Raw genomic sequence first — 20,835 nt, 5'->3', positions numbered from 1 at the left:
CTCTCTCACACGCTCACCCGCCAGCTCTGGGGATGGGGTGCCCGCTGGCACCCCTGCCTGCAAACCCTCCCTGGCTTGGCCTTCCCAGCTCCATTGAACACACTCGCTGTGTTCATCTGTGCAGATGCAGCTCCTGCGGGAAACTTCTGTCCGAGGACAGGCCAGGGCAGTCCCACAAACACAGAGGGGTAGAAACGTGAGTGTCGAATCTTTCCCACTCTATCTGGGTGAGAAACCGGATCATTTTTATCGCCTGGCGCCAGCTTGAGCCATTTGCCTTGAAAGTGAGAAGAGAGAAGCCCTGAGAGAAGGGGGCACCTTTCTGTGGTAAAGTTAGATATAAACTGGAAGCATCACTTGGTAAGAAAAACAAAGTTACGAGTCCTCTGTGCCCTTTGTCATAAAGAATAAGCCACTGAAAGCCACAGGAGCCGACCTGGTGCTTTTCTGCCCCCAAAGACAACTCGGAGGCCAAGTTTAATTCGGAATTCAAAGCGCTCCCCAGAAAGAGCAAAACTACGCTCCCCCTCACGCCACTTCTCCCACGCTGGGCCCTGTGCCGAGGGGCGAGGCCGAGGGCCCGGAGTCCACTCCCACACCGCAGTCTCTCAGGCGGTGAGGCGGTGACACGGCGTGTGGCGGCGGGATTCGGTGACTTGCCAACAGCCAGGGCCGAGCGCTAACTACGTATCTTATGCACTTGAAAGGGCACAAAGCTCTAGAAGGCGTTCTCAAGTGGCAGGTCTCCATTTTCCCCGCTGGACTCGTGACTCCTGCTTCCTCACCGCTCTCTCTCCCTCTGGCGACCCCACGACGGAGTCTCCCCTGGTCTGATGGCTGCTTCGCGGTCCTTCCTCCAGCACGTCACAAGCCTCTGTCCTCCCTTCCACTTCCTCGGTCCATATTTTCAGTGGGGACGTATGCGGCCCATCACTGCCTAGGTGATAAAAACGCGGGACTCCCCCACCGGGCCTCACGGGCCTGCGGGCCTGCGGGCGGGCCCTCCCTGAGGAGGGAGCATGAGGCAGGCTGGGGGGCAAAGCACAAGCGAGCATCCCCCCCCCCCAGGTGGGGTATGTGCGCTATTCCGTGGACACTCCCGGCTACGCAAAACAGGGAAGGACAAAAACCAAATGGTTAAAGTGAAGTTGACCAGAAAAAGGCGATCCTCTCCACGGCCTCCAGTCCAGGAACTCCTTAACTTAACACTAATACTTTGCTGGAGGGACCACCACGTGGCTCGACCACAGCCAGGCCTCCAGGACGTCCCCAGCCAGTGAGAGTCCCTCTGGGAAACCCCCTCCCGACGCCCCTCCCCCAGGTCCTCCCAACGGTCACCCCCACACTTGCAGGGCGGCTCTTCTGCCCGTGGGGCTGTCCCCGTGCTGGAATAACGTCACCGTTTTGTGCCGAAGACGTCTCCACGAATTCTCCTCGGCCGTCGGCTCCGGACCCCACGAGCCCCCCCATCACCCCAAAGCCTCATCGCTCTCCCTGCCTGATCCGGAAGACTCCGGGCCCAGCCCTGCCTCATTTTGGGAGTACAGTATTTCCCTCGTCCCCTAACCTCTGATATTATTCCTCATACACATCACATATTTGAGCCCTTATAGATCTTGGATTTTAAGAAGTCAATATCCCCAAACCAAAAATTCTAACACTTCAGCACATAGTAAGTAAATGGAAAAAAAATCAGCAGGCGTGATTAAAAGCAAAGGGGGGCTATGAAAGCTAGCCCATTTACTTAACTGATAAATAATACACACACACACACACACACACACACACACACACCAATTTTTCCATTATTTTTCACGTAACTTTAGTTTTTAAATAAAGGTAACTAAATGTAGAAATACGTTCAGTTTAACACTCGCTCTACTTTCTGACATTGTGAAGGTCCATGCACACACACTCATGCAATCCCTTTGCTAAGACCACAAGTCTTGATTTTTAGCTTAAAAGGAAGAGTCGGGGCGCCTGGGTGGGTCAGTCGGTTAAGCATCTGACTCTGGATTTCTGCTCAGGTCATGATCTCACAGTTCGTGGGCTCGAGCCCTGCGTTGGACTCTGTGCGCGAATAGTGTGGGCCTGCTTGGGATTCTCTTTCTCCTCTCTCTGCCCCTCCCTGCTCGTGCTCCTCTCTCTCTCTCAAAATAAACATTAAAAAACAAAAGAAGAGCCAGCACCCTCTGACTGGCAGTGCCTCGTCCGGTGCTCTTGCTCTGCCTCCTCTCCCTCAGCGAGCCACCGTGGTCCACAGTGCAAGTCCAATACACAACTTCTGAGTAAATGACCTAATTACCAAGCTTGTGCCTGTGTGTGCTGGGGGTTGCCATGGTAACTGCGGATACAAGGAGTCTGCGTAGGCACCATTTTTCTCTCAGCACGTCTCATTTTACAGAGGAAGAAACTGAGGCACAGAGAGGAGACCCTTGGCTCAAGGTCACGCTGACTGCAAGAAACAGAGCAGAGCTTCTGCATCTGCGCGGGATGGTAGCGAGAACTCCGCCTTCCCTCTCTCCCCCTCGGCTGCTTGCTGTGTTACTTCTAGAAATTTCTGAAGCAGGAACCCAGGCTGAGCTGCTGCTTGCAATCGCAAAATAAATATTCCCGCCTGCAAAAGGTTTTTGGAAACATCACTGGCTTTAAAAATGCCATGGATACAACACGTAAAGCAGCCCTCCCCTCCCCCCAGGCACACACCGGCACCTGAACCCCCAAACTCCAACCTCTTTGGCTAGCTGCTCTGCCACCCAGGGAGGGGTGTGAAATGCAGCCGCGCCTGCAGACCCACCAGGGGCGACCATAGATCCAGATCCCCGTGACAAACAGGCCGGCGGGAGAATGGCCTACAGCGTATGGAAAACAGCGAAGCCCAAGGTCACCAATCTGTGGCCTCCAGGCTGGATGTGGTCAGTTGGACATGTTTTGTTTGGCCCGTGCAATGCTCAGAAAACATTTTAATTAGCTGCCAAAGTCATGAGATTTCACATAAAAATGTGGATTTCCGGCTTTTCTTGAGAAGTAGGAGACCTGGCTGCACGGGCCCTCACTACCACCCGGGAACCATCGACTGCTGCGGCGAGCTGCCTGCTCTCCCTGGAGGAGGCCCGTTTTCCCACAGTCTTCCCTGCTCCCTACTGCCCCACCCCTGGCCCCCTGGCCCCCTGGCCCATTTACGATACTGGCCTCGCCCCACTCCCGTAAGGCCGGGAGGTGTGTGTCACTGGTTCTCGCCAGAACCCTGGCAAGGTTCCACGACACTAGCTTACAACTTCCGGAAGCCTAGGAAGTGCGCTGCTTCAGTTGCGAGTGCTTCCGACCCCGTGGGCATCTCTATGGTGCTGGGGAGCCCAATGCAGACGTGGTACACCTTGCGGGGTGCCCCACCCCACTTCCAATGGCCGGCAGCGGCAGCCCTGTGCCTGAATGGATTTTTCCAGAACGAGGTTGATTGTCCCGGCCGTGCACGTCACAGGAGAAGCCTGGGGAATGCACGCTCCTAGGAAGCCTCAGCCACTGCCTCTGTGGGAGGGGGTGTGAGTCCCCAGCTCGCTCAGCCCCGGGCTTTGCACTGTTTCCCGGGCATCCGCCCCACTGCCCACTGCGGCACCTGGTTTGACGGGACCCTCTTCATTAGCTGCCTCCCCCCGTCCGTCACTGCTCCGCCTCCCTCCCGCAGGTCTGGCACCTCCCATGCTGCACAAACCAGCTGCCCTCCATCCCGAGTCAAGGTCAGCGTCTGCAAGACCCAAACCAAGAGAGCGCTCATGCTGTAGAGAAGAGGCAAGGTCAGGGACCCGCCCTCGTTCTTCTTTCTCGCCAAGCAGAGCCTCTTCTGTAACTCCGTGGCCAGCCGCTGCGTCCCTCTGGGCCCCCCTGGGAGCGCTCTTCACTGCTTAAAGCTCACAACTGTCCGTGTCCTTGTTCCCACGCAGCCGGGACAGTCACCGCCATGAAGACGTGATCGTGAGCCCCGCCTCTTCTCTGAGCTCCTGTGTCTGGTCCCACGACGCGTTCCCGAGAGCAGGGGTGCTAGCGGGCAGCTCAGCAGAGGACGGCAGGCGTCTGCACCCCTGAGAGGTCTAGAGGTCACCCTGCCACCGGGAGCGTCGCTGGCCGTTAGGCCCACAGGGGCAGCCTCCTTCCATCTCCTGGAGGGCGCCCGTCCCTCTTCCTCTGCCCTCTCTCCAGGCTCCAGCCAGCGCTCCCCGTCGCCAGACAAGCTCACCCATGCGCCCCAGCCCCGCAGCCCCAGCTGACTGACCCTCAGAGGCCCAGGCGTCTTCCCCAGCGCGTCTCTGGGGGCTTCAGGCCTCTGGACACCAGCTGGGGTGGCGCCTCACGTGCTGCCGGGCAGCGTTTCAGCGCTCTGGCCGGTGCCGGTCTGCGCTGCTGGCTGATGCCCCCTGCACCCTCCTGGGCCGGGAGGCCCCTGGGAGCAGGGGCCAGACCTTACTCGTCAGGGTCCCCGAGCGGCGGGCACCGTCCCTGGCGCTTAGTAGGCACTCGGTAACTGCTGCCGGAACAGAGGCCTTCCTGTCCGACGCGGCAAGAAGAGCGGGGCCTGTGTGCCCAGTGGCATCACAGCGAGAAATTAAAACTCCGCTTGACCTCGACCCCAGGGCCACACGGCTGCCCGAGTCCCGGGGGCAGCGCTCACGGAGTCTGTGCACTGGGGCTCTGGGCGGGTCTCACACAGAATCGACCGTGGGGCCGCGTAGTGCAGACGCCCCCCAAAAGCACCGTCTCCTCTTCTGTATTCTCCTTCCCCANCCTCCGTGGCCCCCCGCCCCCCCTGTGACCCCCCCTGCCCCGCAGACAGCCCCCCGGACCGCTGTGGCTGCGCCCCGCCAGCCCCACGAGCCCGCCTGCGGTGCCAGCGCAGAGTCCCGGTTACAGGGTTTTCTCAGCAGCGGGATGGTGGCGAGAGGGGTCGGCAGCCGGCCGTGCAGCGCGTCCCGCATTTGTGGGGCACCCCTGCCTGACCGCGGAGAACCAGCGGAAACCTCAGGAAGCGAGTCCCTCCTGGGGGAGATGTTTTGTGCAGCCTCAGAAGCGAGCACCTCGCCAACTGGGTGATGACAGAGAAGACGGGAGACCCGAGCTGCTGGGCGGCCTTGGGCGCACCCCGGGGAGGTGTCTGGGCCGAGACCGGGGGCGGCTCGTGAAGACCACGGAGGTGGCGGGGGGTGCAGAAGACCGGCGGCTTCGGGGCTCAGTGGTCACTGGAGTCAAGTGCGCGCGGGCCGGGCGGAGGGGAGGCGAGGGGCCTCTCCCCAACAGCTGAGGGGTCCCAGGTTCCTTCCGAAGAATGGGAAGCAGGAACAGCGAGGAGATTAAGTTTCTTCTCCGATTTGTACCGTATAGCTGATAGTACAGTCTTATTTTTTAAGTTAATTCTTTCAATTATGCCTTCACCGGCGCACTGTTTTCACCTTTGCTTACTATTTTCCATGCCTGCAAAATTTGTTTTTGCTTCCTTGTACGTTGCTTTGGCCTCAACGCTTTATTCCACGATTGTATCCTTGAGTGTTTTATCTGTAAGTATCCTGTTTCTCAGGAGGAGTTTCACGCCTGTTAGAGCTTTAACGTCATTGAAGCAGATGTTGCCTTGCTCACATTCCCTAGAACTAACCAGAGGGCTGGGCACCTGAAGCCAGTGCCCTCCAGGCCAGAGGCTTCCAAGTCTCACTGCTGGAAGTGGGTGTCCACCTCAGGGAGTGCGGCTCAGAGCCAGAGAAGGCTGGAAGTGCCAGGGAGTCCGTGCCCTTGGAGTGATTTCCCTGGATGGTTGGCAAGGGTTGGTGGGGAAGTCTGGGGCGCCTGAAGGGCTCGGTCAGTTGAGCTCTGACTCTTGGTTTTGGCTCAGGTCATGATCCCAGGGTTGTGGGATCCAGCCCTATGTCGGGCTCTGCACAGAGCATGGAACCTCACGATATTCTTTCTCTCTCCCTCCCTTTTCTCTCTTTCAGCCCTCTGTCCCTCTCCCATGCTTGCATGCTCTTTTTTAAAATGCTTATTTATTTTCTGAAAGAGAGGGTGGGAGGGGGGGAGAGAGAGAGTGAGCGAGAGAGCACGTGTGTGCATGAGTGGGGGAGGGGCAGAGAGGGAGACACAGAATCTGAAACAGGCTCCAGGCTCTGAGCTGTCAGCATGGAGGTCCACACGGGGCTTGAACTTAGGAACTGTGAGATCATGACCTGAGCCCAAGTAAGAGGCTTAAGGGACTCAGCCACCCAGGTGCCCCTTACACTCTCTTTCTCTCTCTCTCTAAATAAACTACTTGTACCTACGTCATTATGTTGGAGTCTGCTTTGGGGGAAACCCAGACTAGGAGCGTTACCAGACTTTATACATTTTCATATATTCACGGATGGCTTCATTTTGCTCTCACAATGGAGTGCAAGATGACTGGGTACAGAATTCTTAATTGACAAGAACCTATTCTAATTTTTTAATACTGTTACAGAAATCTATGGAACTTTGGTTTGTTTCCTGTTAGGTATCAGTAGCATCATTTTCACATTTTAAAAGTTAAAAATCTCCTAAAGTTGTGTGTTGACAATAAAGCGTCATATTTTTGCCTGGTATTTGCAGAGCCCAGTCCAGAGAACGGAGGCCCTTCCTTGGTCTCTACTCACGTCTTCCGTTCCAAGTGTTCGGGAGCTATTTCTCTTTGCTGATTCTCTAGTTTCCACCTTCCACATGCGTGGTTTTTGCCATCCTTCTTCACTGCTTTGGTTTTTTCTTTTCCCTCTGAATTCTCAGAGACCATCTCACGTATGCCCTGTACAACGAATCAGGTTTCCATACTACTAAGTCTGCTCTTTCCTGATTACAGCACGTTTTAATTCTGCCTCTGCTTTCTTGGTTTTGTTATATGTCCTCATCCCCTCCACAACCTTGATTTTTATTTGACTCTCAGTTCATTCCTTTGTCATCCCAGTTTATCATTCTACTCGCTGATCTTTTGCTGTGCTCATATTTTTCATGAATTTCATCAATAACAAAAGTGGGTGCTCTGTAAAATTTCCTTTTGTTTTCTGTTAATAATCTTTCTAAAGGGTATGTTTTCTGTCTGGATCCTGAGTTACACTCTTCTTAGTTTATGTGGCAGAAACTGTGCAGGGCCCGTGTCGTTCTGTTAGGTCCACGCAGGTGGCTGGGCTCTCTGGGTTCCTCTTTACCACCCATCTGGGTGCTGTTAGAGCCTTGCTCTGGGCCGAGTGATGCCCTTTCGGTCTCCACGTGCCGTTGCGGTCATGGGAGAGGAACTGATGCTTCTTTACCTCCTCCCACCACACGCAGGGTCACCTTCCCTGTTCTAGTTGCTCTTGCCCCACGACAGCCGCGCGACGTCTCCGTGCTCGGCCGCCTTTCGCAGGCCAACGTGTCCCACGTCCAGAAGAGACCCTGAAGCCCAGTCAACTCTCTGCCAGATTGAAACTAGGGCTCCCTGTGCCAAAGGTTGTTGCGATCAACCGAAAAGCGATAAAAATGATCGGCCGTAGGAGCTAATGGCACGCCTGTGGCCCTCCCAGGGACACTGTCCTCGCCTGACCAGGGTCCCTCACCCAGAATGCCTGGGGGGCTACTGACTGGCCCTCACGGTGGTCCGGATGATGCAGGGGTGGGAACGATGCTCTCCTGCCGCTTCAAGAGGGGACGATTCTGCTGAGTGACTGACGCTCTTGAGCATTCCTCCACCTCCTTCCACCCTATCGTTCAGACCAAGGCTATGTTTTACACCAGCACCGCCTTACGCAGCCCTTTCCCTGCCTCGTCCTGCTTCCCTCACTTCTCCCCTGCAGCATTCCTCCAACACAGCAGATGCACCCACATCTGATGCAGTAAGGAGGGAATGGGAAAATGCATGTGAAACCCCTGGTATATAGTTGGTGGTCAATCACCACTGTGACCCATCGCCCAAAGAGTTACAAGACTAACGGCAAATCATTTGTTCAGAGCAATCTCTGTGAAAGACATTCATCACAGTATTGTTTAAAAAATATCTTTTTAAAAATTTATTTTGAAAGAGAGAGCACAGATGCATGCACATAAGAGAGGGTGGGGCAGAGAGAGAAGGGGAGCAAGAGAGGGAGAGACAGAGAAGGAGAGAGGGAATCCCAAGGAGGCTCCATGCTCGGCACAGAGCCTGACACGAGGCTCAATCTTACCAACTATGAGATCATGACCTGAGCCGAAACCAAGAGCTGAATGCTTAATGGACTGAGCCACCCAGGCGCCCCTCATCACAGTATTAAGGACAATAAAACTGGAATGAAACATCTACATAAGAGAAATTTGAGGGATTTCCATAGAATACTTTATGACAGAATATTATGTAGCCTCCACACTAAAAAGAAACCTGTGATGAGGGGAAGTAAAGTAAGATATAGGAAGCTATACAGTTTATGAAATAATACTACCAAATCCTATATGCCGACAGAGTGGGGCCAGCTCTCAGCCTTCTAGCAGACAACACAGAGAACACAGCTTAGCCCCAAGGACGACTGTCTGTAGGCAAAAATAAGCCAAAGTACTCGGGGAAAGCACAGCCATTCCTAATTCTGTGACCGGAGAGAAGTTTCTCCGGTGGGTCCTGAGCAAGAGGAATCTGCAACCTGATGACCCAGTCACCAACCACATCCTTTCAGCTGTCACAGACGGGAGCTTACAGACCCGTCCTTGACTGAGCCCCGCCCCCGCCCCACCCCCTACAGGAAGTCCTGTGAAAGAGATTCTGTGTGGAGCCAGAGACCCACTAGAACCCTAGGGATACTTGGTTCTCTCCTGACTGGGCTTAAACTAGCATGATTTTAGGCTACAGAGGACAGATGCGGCCTGTGTGCTCCCCACAGTCCTGCCTGATTGCTTTTGTGACCTTCCCGACCTTGGCGCCGCTAAAAGCCGTGAAGCAGCAGAGATCTGAGAGAACCTCTCATAGGGCCCCTGGAGCGGCATCACCAGACCCCTCCGTAGGCTTCAGCTGCCGCCTCAGCCGGGCAAGGGTGGCGCAGTCCTGTCAGAACCGCTGAGCTTGCCAGGGTCTGCGCCTGAAGAGGGTTTCCCCCTGGCCTGAAGGCGCCCCGTGCTCCTCTGGGGACAGGGCACACTGTTCCACACAAAGTGATTTTGGTTCCGTTTAACACAGACATAAAGGTGCTGCAGTTCCATGTTGTAAACACTTGGAGAAGCTACAGCAATTGCCTTCAAAACTGCCGTCAAGAATCAGAGCAACCACTGGGAAGGGAGAGCCTGCCTGAGCCCACTCATGCCTGTTGCCTGTGGAGACTCGTTCTTCCTTCTTCCCGTGGGTGGTTCACTGAGTCGGCTTACAGGACGGGAGAGAATACCAACTCCTCTTTCCTTTCTGAGTCATTCTACTTAAACCTCAATTCATTCAGCTAAATTAATTCCTGCTGAAAAACTTACTCAATTCGTGAAAGTAATCTAATTTCCTCAATCCACTCAAATATTATCATAAATGAACATGCCAAGGCGTAGGCTGACCTACGTGACTCTTTAATGGGAAACGTCAAGAGCACCAGTGGTGATAACAAGCAGTGAGCTGTCCTCATTTCCTATCTCGTTCCTCACAACTACTGATGTAAGACAGGAACTCTCCGGAACACGCGAGTGTTCGGAGAGGTGGCCAGACATAAAAGAGTAGGGGCAGGGCTCCACAAGAGAAATGGGCGGAGACAATGTTAGGTACGGACACTGCTCCAACACCCTGCAGGTATTTACTCTCTCTGGCTGTCCCAACACACCTTCCACGTCCGGGAGGAAAAATTTCCCACAGTTCCAAATGACACCCCGTGTAATGAAACAGTCTTTGCAGAATGACACTCAGATAATGCACGAGGCAGAACGAAGGGTCACTTTTGGGGGGTGCCTTCCTTACCTTCTGCCACATGTTGATAAAGAAGAGCTCCCGGGAAACATTGAAGGACACGTTGGCATCATAGGCATCGTCCCCAAGGTTTGAGATGGAGATGTTCAGGGAGATATTCTTCACAGCTCCCAAAGCTAGATACGGGGTTTTCTCATCAACGCTGCAATGAAAAGTAAACAGCAATGAATGCCCTGAAGCTTTCGTAACAGCATATGCGGCATCAGAGGGCGGCTGAGGGTTGGGGGCAGAGACTCCCTGGGGCCAGAACAACAAGTGCCAGGAAATCCATGAACTGGCCACGCACCCTCGGGTAAGCAGTTAGCGCCCATGGGCCTCAGTTTCCTCATCTAATAGCCTAACTCACTAGGCTTTTCTGGGGTCACATCAAACTCAGAAAATTATGACATTTAATTCCTTAGACATGGAATTTGGTCATATATTCATTCAAATATTTTTGAGCACCTACTAAATGCCAATTACTGCTAATCTATGTGCTAGAAGAATCTATGTGCTAGAGTTATTGCCTTCTTGTGGCTTCAGGGAAACAGAAAACGTATACAAAGTAGCAAACATACAGCATGATAAGAACTATGGAGAAAATTCAGAGAGGAAGAAAGGTAGAGAATGTCCGATTGGGAGGAAGCGTGGGTTCGGATTTTAATTAGGGTAGCTGGGGAGGCCTCACTGATGAGGTGACCTCTGAGTAGAAACCTGAGGGAGAAAAGGAGCAAGATACATAGATATATGGGAACTGGCGAGTCGGGCCTGGCGTGTTCCAGAAATGCCACAGGGGCCACAGTGGCTAAGAGGAGTGAGCAAGGGGGAGTGTGGGAGGAAGTGGGCTCAGAGAGATGAAGGCAGTGGGGGCAGACAGACCGTATGGGGTACTGTGGGGCCAGTACAACGGCCTTGGTTTGACTCTGAGATGAAGTTCCTGTAGCAGTGTGAGCAGGGGAGTGGTGGGACCTAACTTCCATGGTCGAAGGCTCACACTGGCTGTGACGTGAACGGTCTGTGGAGTACGTGGTCGGGGTGAGCAGGGAGCCTAGTTAGGAAGTTCTCACAACAAACCAGGTGGCAGCTCAAACCACAGTGGTAGAAGCTGAGGGAGTGAGAAGAGGTCGGGCTCTGGACGGGTTTCCAAGGTTATGGCCAACAGGTTTTGCCGGCCGACAGACTGACTGGCTGCGGGGTCTTGGGGAGGGAGAAGAGTCAAGGACGGCTGGAAGGATTTTAGGTTCAACAGCTGGGAGGGAAGAGTCATCACTCACTGACATGGGAAAGGCCACAGGCATAGAAGGTTCAGCAGAAAAATCCAAGCGCCCATTGGGTCTTTGAGAAGAGGTGCTGGACAGCTGGATGCGTAAGCCTTGAAGGAGGGTCTGGGCTGGGGTACACACCTGGGACGGACGGGACGCAATCACTAGGGAATGAGTGCAGCCGGAGAAGAGGAACTGCAGATGGGGAGGGCCAGCAGAGGCAAAGCTAAAGGCTGACAAGCGTGGCAGGTGGAAAAGCAAGAGAGACGGTCTCTAAGTGGCCACGGAAGACATGTTCCAGGGAAGGAGTCATCCGTTGTGGCACGTGTGGCAGGTCAGTCAAAGTAACATGAAGAAGTGGGATTGGCCACTGGAATTAGCCACCTGAAGGACACTGGTGATCACCATAAGAGCCGCTTAAGCGGAGTGATAGGGACGGAAGCTCGGAATCGGTTTACGAGACGGAGGAGCGGAACGAATGGAAACAGCGAGGACACCCGACTACTCGGAGTTATTTTTCTGTAGCGGGGAGNAGGCAATTGTTTTCTTTTTTTTTTAAGTTGGAAATTATCACATTATACTTGCACAACATAGGGAAGGGGGTACCGCGAGAACAACGGCCGGATGGCCTGGTGAACAAGCGGAGGGGCTGGCCCCCACGGCACAGGCGCACTAGGAGACGGGTGTTAGAGACAAAGTGGAGGCGCCTTTGGGATTGCTTCCATTTTGCACTGAAACAGAAGTAGGGCTAAAGACCGGGAAGGGAGAGGAGGAGGAGAATGTTTGAGGGGCAAGAAGGAGGGAAATGGGAGCCCCGGCAAGTAGGGGAGTGGGCGGGCCATCAGTGGGACCAGGGGATGAGGACAACAGGAGGAAGATGCACACGAGGTGCGTGACTGTTATGTGACGTGTGCTGCGGACAAAGTAAATTCACACTGGTAGCCAATCTCTGGCCAACCAGTTAAGGGATGACGTGACGTGATTAAGCTTACATGGGTTTGTGTAATGGACAGTTGGTACTTTTGGCTGCTCAGCAAAAGAATAATAATAAATAATAATATAAATACCTTACTTAACAATATAAAGTATAATATAAAATAATAACAAACGACACCTGTTTAGGAGGAATCCCAAGATAGGTGGGAAGGGCACATCAGGAGAGAAGGGGCAGACCGTCCCCCTCCCCCTTCCTGATAGCTAAAGTGTGGACACCTGACTAGATGCAGTCATGTGGCCTCAGTATGAGCAGATGCTCCCAGCCAGGGCCATGACTTTTGAGGGGTTCTGCAAGACAGACACCAGGACCCTCTGAGATCACCTGAGGTGGCTACTGAGGTGCTGAGAACCCAGAGGGGGCCTCCTGAACTAAGACTTATCTCCCGTTTCCTGTCCACAATGGTTCCGCAGGCTTCCTGCCTATGCTCTGAACTGGCCCATGTCCTTCTAGTAACTTCCTTTCCTGCATAACCAGCACATTCTTATTGTTGTTTGTAACCATTAATACAGTGAATATAGCATGAAAGAGAAGAGAAATATCCCAAATCTCAGTAGGCTGTAACACTTTGAAGTACAGATTTTTGTGGGGAGCAATCCTCATTACCCATCTGTGAGGACCAGACCTCACTCTCCCGCAAGCCTGGCGTGTCAGCAAGAATAACATTTGCACCGAGAGATCTGATGGCCTTGCTTCTGGAAGCAAGAGCTCTAAGGATCCAAACAAGATGTGAAAAATTAACTTGGAAAAAAAGCTTCAAATTCTTGAATGGCCTCCAATAAATGAAGACCCTGACCTGAAGCTGTTGTGGCAATGATTTATTATTGTTGGCCATTTTAATTTTTAAAAATTGATGGGTTATTTCTGTCCTCCTGTTTGCTTTTGTGAGATTACAGAAGTAACCCTCAGGCCTTGAGGAGTCACGAGGGAGTGATAAGCTTGCTTTCTCTTGAGAAGGAAGTGCACACGCACTCATGGGTAGCCAGTCACCTCCGAAATATCCGTAGTTTTCAAACGGAACATGGAGAGACAGTATAGAAAAGCACAGGACCATGGGGGTAGGGAGCTGCCTCCTCGTTCCAATTTTGTGGTTTGTGATCAGCCTCCTTTCCTCACGTGAAAACGGCAAGAGATCAGGCCTGGGAGGCCTAACCGTCTCCAGCCCCACAGCTTGGGCTCTGTCACTTAATCAGGCAAGCAAGGTTGTTCTTGGGCTTCAAGGTCAAGCGATTCTAACATGGCTCCGCGATGAAGGGAAGCCAGGCGCCTTCCAGGGTGGAATGTGAACTCAGACGTCTTAAAAAGGGGCTCCTGAAAGCTGGTTTTGCTCTGTCTCCACAGTTGAAAGCCTGTGTATAAAACAGTACATCTCTGCTTCCAGAGCTATTCTTAGAAATGAAATGAAATGTAATTTGCCTGGTGCTGGGTGCTTTGAAACATGTCATCTTTCTGAACCCTTACAAACACTGTGAGCAGTTCCTGACGTTAGTCCCGTTTTTAGAAGCGAGGAAATCGAGAAGCAGAGGTAAGGGGGCTGGCCGAGGAGCTGTGCTGGGCTTTGAACACAGCACCTCCTAGGCCTTCAAAGCCTGCCCCCCTCCACCGTAAGCCCCTTCTGATCTCCGTCCCGGCGGGAATAAATATCCCTATTATAAACCCCTCCAGCCTCATGTGCTCTGCCAGTCCTTCACAGCACTTACCAAGGTTGAAATGACACATTTGTGTGGCTATTTGATTAACAAATATGTCTTCCCTATGAAAATCTAAGCCCCAGAGGGCAAGGACCCTGGTCTGGTTTTGGTCATCAACGAGCCCCTAGTGACAGACTTGTGCCTGGCGCACAGCAGGTGTCCAGCGAACCCTCATGGATGAATGAATGAAAATGCCCCAAATCCCCACAACAGCTCACCAGCTCAATCTCTGAATTTTACAGTTGAAGATGAACCTCCTCTGCCCCAGACGGGAACCCACTTTGGTCAAGGTCACAGAGCCAGGAAAGGGGCTGAGCTGGCACTAGTGCCCAGCTTCCTCTGACATGAGGGTCATCTGAGTCACAGCTCTTATATAAACTCCACCTCAGTCGGGAAGGGCTTTGGCAAGAAATGTCTTTCAATGACGTCTAAAAAGAACAGAGCTCCATGAAGGCCACCTCTCTGGCAGGAGTAAGACAGTCAGGCACAAGGTTTTTGCCAACATCCCACAGGTGCTTAGTCACTAAAGAACCACCTTTCTTATTTGCAGGAAAGTTTATTCCCTGAGAAATTTTCTCATTAATTCTAATTTGCTCATGCAGTGTTTTAATGAGTCCTATTACTTTGTACACCAAAGTAATTCTTGGCATATTCTTGTATGGGAAGTATTACTGACAGTCAACACATGCTACAAATTGTACCGTTTCTATACAGCTTATCTTACAGCACATATACAGCCCAATGGAAATATACTGCTCACCTGTTATGAAAAATAACAAATGTAACTTCTCTAATACGTCTCATAGCACCTGTTGGGCTTATATTTAAGTTTAGCATGGATGTGATGTTACTGCTGCCATCTTGGTAGCTGTGTGGTGCCCAAGGGCCACTCAGGAACTGGTTCTCTGACCTCACTTGTCACCGTACATTAAGAGTGGGTGCCACATGATGCTTAATCTCAGGATCTGGAGTTTGAGCCCCATGTTAGGCATGGAGCCTACTTAAAAAAAAAAAAAAAAGTGCATACCATTCCAAATTCCTTATTGGGTAAAGTGCGATACATTTCCATACCAGTCATCATATACTGAATGACTAAGGCCACTATGGTCAATTCTTTCCCCTCTACCATCATGCAAACAATTTTATGAAGGTAATTTTATGGTTTAAGTAGTTTAAGGGTATTTAACTAGTAATTATGCACTGGATCATTTTAGACTTTCCTTAAGTCTTAAAGATAAAAGCTGTGACCTTATTTACATACTTGTGGTTATAATCTACCCTCCATAAAATGTAATACTTTCATTTTCTTTTGCTGCTAGATTCAATCTAGCCTGAGTGAAGGATGCTAATGCAGGAGTTAATCAAGTGCATTCTAGTCAACTGCATTTGACTTTTAACACTTGTTATGCCATTATTATTACTGATGATGTACTTGTCACCCACGACTACACTTGATAGTGACAGCTAAGATAATAGAATAGGACAGCCAAGTCCATCCGTTTCTTCCTCCTGCCTTCACTCTTCCATCCCCTTCCCCTCCCTTCCTTCCTTCGACTCATCTATCCATCCATCCATTATTTTTTTAAAAAAACTATCTTCTCAACTTAGGTACCAGGTACAGGCCCCAGACCCCAAGGAGTTCTCAGTCTAATGGAGGAGACAAACCCATAAGACATGAGTTGACATCAACATGTGTGAAGCTCTGACCCAGAACATTCCTAGGAGGTCCCCTATGCCATGAAAGCACAAAGAAGGGATTCTTCAGGGGTGGTGAGGGGAGGCGAGAGTGTGGGGAGAGTGTGGGGTATTTGGCAAAGTATTACTGACGAGGCAAACCATGAGTCCTACAGCAATGGCATGATGCCTCTGCCAACAAAACTGGCGCTGAGCTTGATTACACACACACACACACACACACACACACACAGCCCTTAGTTTTTCCACTCACGGAAATCATATTAAGAAGGACACTGTGAAGCAGATCATGTTCTCCCATAGGAGAGATGTCAAACTTGGGGGCAGCATTCCTAAGTAAGGATTCGGCCTCCAACAAATCACAGATCTCCTCAACAATGTGTCATAAAAGCACGGATATAAATCACAGCCAGTGCAGTTTACAATCACAGACAAGGCTTCCCATTCTTACAAATGGGTAGACATCATAAAATCAGAAATGGAATTTGACAGCTGGATGGGGTCTCGCTTGAGTCATCATTTAGTGGAGGGAGGCCAGAGCATGAACCGTGTCCCCGCGGCCGCTCGGCAGACGGCGGCGAAGCCAGGCAGCCCTCCCAACTCCCGTGGGAGGTCTGGTGCTCCTCCCTCATTCCCGGTGCTCCTCCCTCATTCCCAGTGCTCCGAAAGTACAGAAAAATGCAATGAAGGAGACTAAAATGCACATGAAGCTTATTTGCCTATAATAAGATGAGAAATGAAATCGCGTTTGCCTTGTTAGCATTTAGAACATTCAGAATACTGGGAAGAGTCATCTCTTTACAAAAGCTAGCTGAGGTGTTTAGTTTCCTCTTGACAGTTTCCTTGAAATTGGAAATGATTCTGAATACCTTCAGCGCCTCTTGCGGGCAACCTCCTTGGCACGTTGAGAATTATCAAGAGGTTTTTCAACTACAAGTTGGCTTAAAATCACAAACATGAAAAAAACCATAAAACCACTGATGTGTTTATTTTTGCTCATCTGAAGTCTTCCTAGAAAGAATATGTGCAAAAGTACCAAACAAATGGATTATAACGTGAAGGACATATCCCACCAAGCAGAGGAGATGAGTCATGCCAAAAATCAGGTGCAGAATAAGGTGCAAAAAAAAATTCCGGGAAAAGAAGTCACTGTCTGACTGAAGTTACCCTAAGAAGCTCCTGAGAAAGGTAGGAATTGAACCACATCTGAAAGAATGAGGAGCACATGGGTGGAAACAGGAAGTAGATTTCAGACATAGAAGGAAATAAACAGCAGATGAAAGAATGGACGTGACTCTGGAATAATATGGAAAGGAGCAAGGCGAGGACACCCTTCACAGGAGGGTAAGTGAGGGGCACCCGGAGTCCCATGAGGCTCAAATGTCACAGTCCGGGGTCGATGCGCTAGAGCAGCGGACCTAGTCATGTGGTCTTGAGTCACCAGTGGCAGGTAGTGTTGCAAGCAGTTAGTTAATAAATAATGAGGCACCAAGGTGAAAGCATTCTAGTCTATTGGCCACAGGTGACGGGCGGCTCTCCCCTGTCCCCGGGGGCCTTCCCACGGTAGCCCTGGCGGACTGCAATGCCCTCTGCCCACGTCACCATCTTTTGCTGGAAGACGTTTCTCTGCAGGCCAGCAGAGCGCCGAAGAATACAGCCCCCTACAGCCCCGTGGCAGCTCTCGACCAGTGACTGATGGCGGCTGGTGCACGACGACCTTAGCCCCTTGCCCACTGGGTGGACAACTCTGGAGTGCGTGTTCGAAGCCTGTGCTGGCCCACACGGGAGCCGCCGGCCACATGTGGCTTCTGAGCACTCGAAATGCCGTAGCTCCAAATTAGGTATAAAACTCACATCAGATTTCTAGGACTTAGCACAATAAAATAAAGAAGGATGTAAACACCTCAACTGTTTCATATTGATTACATGCTTAAATGATTTTTTTAAATATGTCAAATAACACCTTTTTCCCATCCATTTGTTTCACTTGAATTCTTCAGTGTGGCTCCCAGGAAACTTCAAATTGCACTCGTGGCCTGCATTATGTCTCTACTGGTCAGGACTGTTCTAGACGTTCAGTAAATTCAATGTATTTTACTTTTAAAATACGGTTGATTTACAAGACTTATGTTCAGTGGTACATATTTGTTCGTGTTACCTGTGAAGTAGAGGTTTGGGGAAAATAAAGTTCTCCCGGGTAAAAATAAAGTGATTAAAAAAATTGATAATATTTAGCTCCTACAACTCACTTGTTTATAAAATGCTATAACAAATGTGATGAAATGTCAAAAAAGAATAAGCGATCCACACGTGTGCTTCCCCCCCCCCACAGAGTAATTCTGAGTTTCACGAAAATGGGCCACCCCCAGTTGTCCACGGCGCAGGCAGGCCTCCGTGGCTCCGCCTTGACGGGGTGGGGACGGGGAACCAGCCCGCGGGCCGGGCACGCAGGAGCGGCGTGGCCTGCGGCTCGTCAGAAGCAGACCCTGAGGCAAGTCTGAGAGCAGGTCACGAGCTCCTGAGGTGCGCCCCGAAAACACCGGTAGGGGCGAGAGGGCGGGAGACGAGGAGGGACAGGCCACCAAACGGTGTGACACCAAGTCCGTCCCCTCTGCGGGCACCTGCGGCTTTGTCCTGCTGGGGTTTCTGGGGACTTCCAGAACATGCGCCTCTGAAGGTCCCGACGGCCAGGGAGGGAGGTGCGTACATGTGACCGCGGTCCGCCACGGGTCGAAGGCTGGGGCCGGAGAGACGGCCTATCCCTGCGCCTCGCCGCGCCCTGGTGGGCAGAGCGGGCCGGCACGCAGGGGCGTCACGCAGCCGCAGGGGCGTCACGCAGCCGCAGGGGGCGTCACGCAGGGGCGTCACGCAGCCGCAGGGGCCGTCACGCAGCCGCAGGGGCATCACGCGGCCGCAGGGGCGTCACGCAGGGGCGTCACGCAGCCGCAGGGGCATCACGCAGCCGCAGGGGCCGTCACGCAGCCGCAGGGGCCATCACGCAGGGGCCTCACGCAGCCGCAGGGGCGTCACGCAGGGGCCAGCACGCAGGGGCCGCCGGCGGTTCTTCTCCACTTCCGGGTGGACGTCACCCANTGGCCGACCCGCTGTCCTCTGGCCCCTGAGCGTCCGGAAGGGAAGCCGCACCCCTCCCCGGTGGTACCCCCTGCTCACTTCCCTTCTTGAGCACCTGTTACAAGGACTCGGGCCCACGGTCTCCGCCGGGGCCCCAGGCCTGCCCAGCGGCAGCCGGTCTGGAGGGCACCTGCGCCGGTTCTCCAGATGCTGCCGCCTACTTGGCACGCTGGCCCTGCCCGCAGCCGGCGCACGCGGAGCACGACACAGGGCGGCACGCTTGCCGCACCGCAGGGGGGAAGCTCCTGAGCGCCCGCGCGAGGACGTCTGGCGACGGCGGACGGAGTCTCCGAGCCCGTCCCCGCAGGCCTGTGCCCTGAAAGGGCCCTCGCTCCGCTTCCCAGCCCGGCGGCCTTGGTACGTCCCCATGTTCACGTCATTTTGCCCCAGAATGCCCTGCCGGCTCCCCTGCAGGGGCTGAGGCCTCCCCGTCAGCCCACGGCGCCTTCTGAGGGGTTCTCCAAAGCCCCCCGAAGTCTTAACACAAACGGTGGCGTGGAAGGAGCCGGACTGGAGGCCTCTCCTCTGTGGCACAGGCACCTCTTCTAATATAGAAACTTCGTGATCCGGACCCAACAGCAATCGCAAAGCCCCAACATTTCTACGTCCCCAAAGAAGAAAGGGGCCGAGCCCGGCCTTTCCAGGTAAGCTGCCCGGACAATACCCTCACAAAATCTGTCCGCACCGTGTTTTCAGACTCGGGGTCGCGGTCTCGGCTTGTAGTAAGCTGGAGAGGCTACCCGTTCCCCAGGACGGCCACTCTCACGTGACAACGCTGGACGAGGAAACCCGGCAGTGCAGCAAGGGACTGCAATGGAATGTTCCAGTACCAGCTCTGAAATTCCTCTTTCCTCCAGGGCATTCCTCATTTTGTCTTGCTGGCTCACTTGAGTTAATGACTGCCTATTACTCTGTTTTCCTGTAGATCTCATCGATAAGATATTTAGAATCCAAATACCAATTTTCACTGCTATACAACAACACTAAAGTTTTCTGATTTATAAGGTTCTAGCATGAAAGCAAATATTCAGGAATTTATTTTACTGACGAAGAGCACCAAAAGAGAAAAAAAGTTCTTGTTTGGGTAAGAATATTGTTTTTGCAAAAAACAAACCAAAAAAAGTCCCCAAGAATTATTGAAAGAGTAGACTGTCTAAAAGGTACAATTCTAAATATATTTACTAAATCACATCCAATCTCGCTTTACATTTTAAGATACTCTAGAATGTTAGGAGCTGTTACTTCTGCCTGATTCTGAGTCTTACCCTGTGGTTACCCCAGAGCTGGCCCTGCGGAGACCCAGGCCTCGGGCCACCCCCTGTGGTTTACAGCCTGAGACCTGGGCCACCCGCTCGAACCCATTCCACGTTCCTCGCACCGGCTTGCTCAAGGCCCTCTCATCTCACAGCCTTCGACACGCTTTGCTTTAAAACTCAGCGGCACATGTGGCAGCAGCCTGCCGCTCCGGTGTCCGTGTCCTCCCGCTGCCACCGCTCAGCCACGCCTCCCGCTGTCCTGCCTCTGGTCTCCCTGGACACACGGCACAGGCTTTGGCTGACCCCGTCGGCCGAGGCGCTCACATGGCTTGTCCCAGGCTCCTACCAGGATCTGTCTGGACCTGTGTCTCCTTTCATACGCGCTTAAAAAACAAATCTACACGGCAACTGTCTACCTTCACTTCTTCTTTTGTTTTAAATCCGTAACTTCAAGTAGCTTTGTCATATTGTTTATACTCTCAAATGCTGCCTCCACTTGATAACGCTATCCTTAAACAGAGCGCGCTGGATGGAGGTTTTAAACTTCTACAAAAGTGGGTTATCACACCACATAGTTTGAGATGTGCTTCAATCTCACCAGGCTTTATAAACCCCTTCTAATCATGCAAAACAGATCCACATGGTTATTAACTGCACAGGGATCATGAGGCACCTCTGGAAGGCACGTCAATTAAAGTTCACAGGAGGTCACCAAAATGATTCCTGGGACTGAGTTTCTGGTTTGAAAACCACATATGAAGCCAGAAATACCTCTATCTCCCTCAAATGTACCCACCTGGGTCAGCTCTGTGCCCATAAAGTGAGAGAAAAGCATTTACGAAGGTGATGTGAGCCAAAATAGTGGTTTCCCCAGCAGCATTCAGATGATGAACAGAAATAGGCA

At 52.3% G+C, this 20,835-nt stretch overlaps 1 protein-coding gene across 1 annotated transcript in view; it reads right to left on the bottom strand.

Moving 5' to 3' along the window:
- Positions 1 to 20,835, bottom strand: part of ITGA9 (integrin subunit alpha 9) — a 324,287-nt gene that overhangs the window by 109,268 nt on the left and 194,184 nt on the right. The window contains exon 20 of the mRNA XM_077774005.1: positions 9,914 to 10,064. Coding sequence (XP_077630131.1) covers positions 9,914 to 10,064 — 151 coding nt within the window. The remainder of the gene's footprint in view (positions 1 to 9,913; positions 10,065 to 20,835) is intronic.

Source organism: Crocuta crocuta, unplaced genomic scaffold, assembly GCF_008692635.1.
Source record: "Crocuta crocuta isolate KB4526 unplaced genomic scaffold, BGI_CrCroc_1.0 scaffold541, whole genome shotgun sequence".
NCBI classification, from domain to species: domain Eukaryota; kingdom Metazoa; phylum Chordata; class Mammalia; order Carnivora; family Hyaenidae; genus Crocuta; species Crocuta crocuta.
The sequence above is the reverse complement of the archived record's forward strand: the minus strand, read 5'-3'. Positions and strand labels throughout refer to the sequence as shown.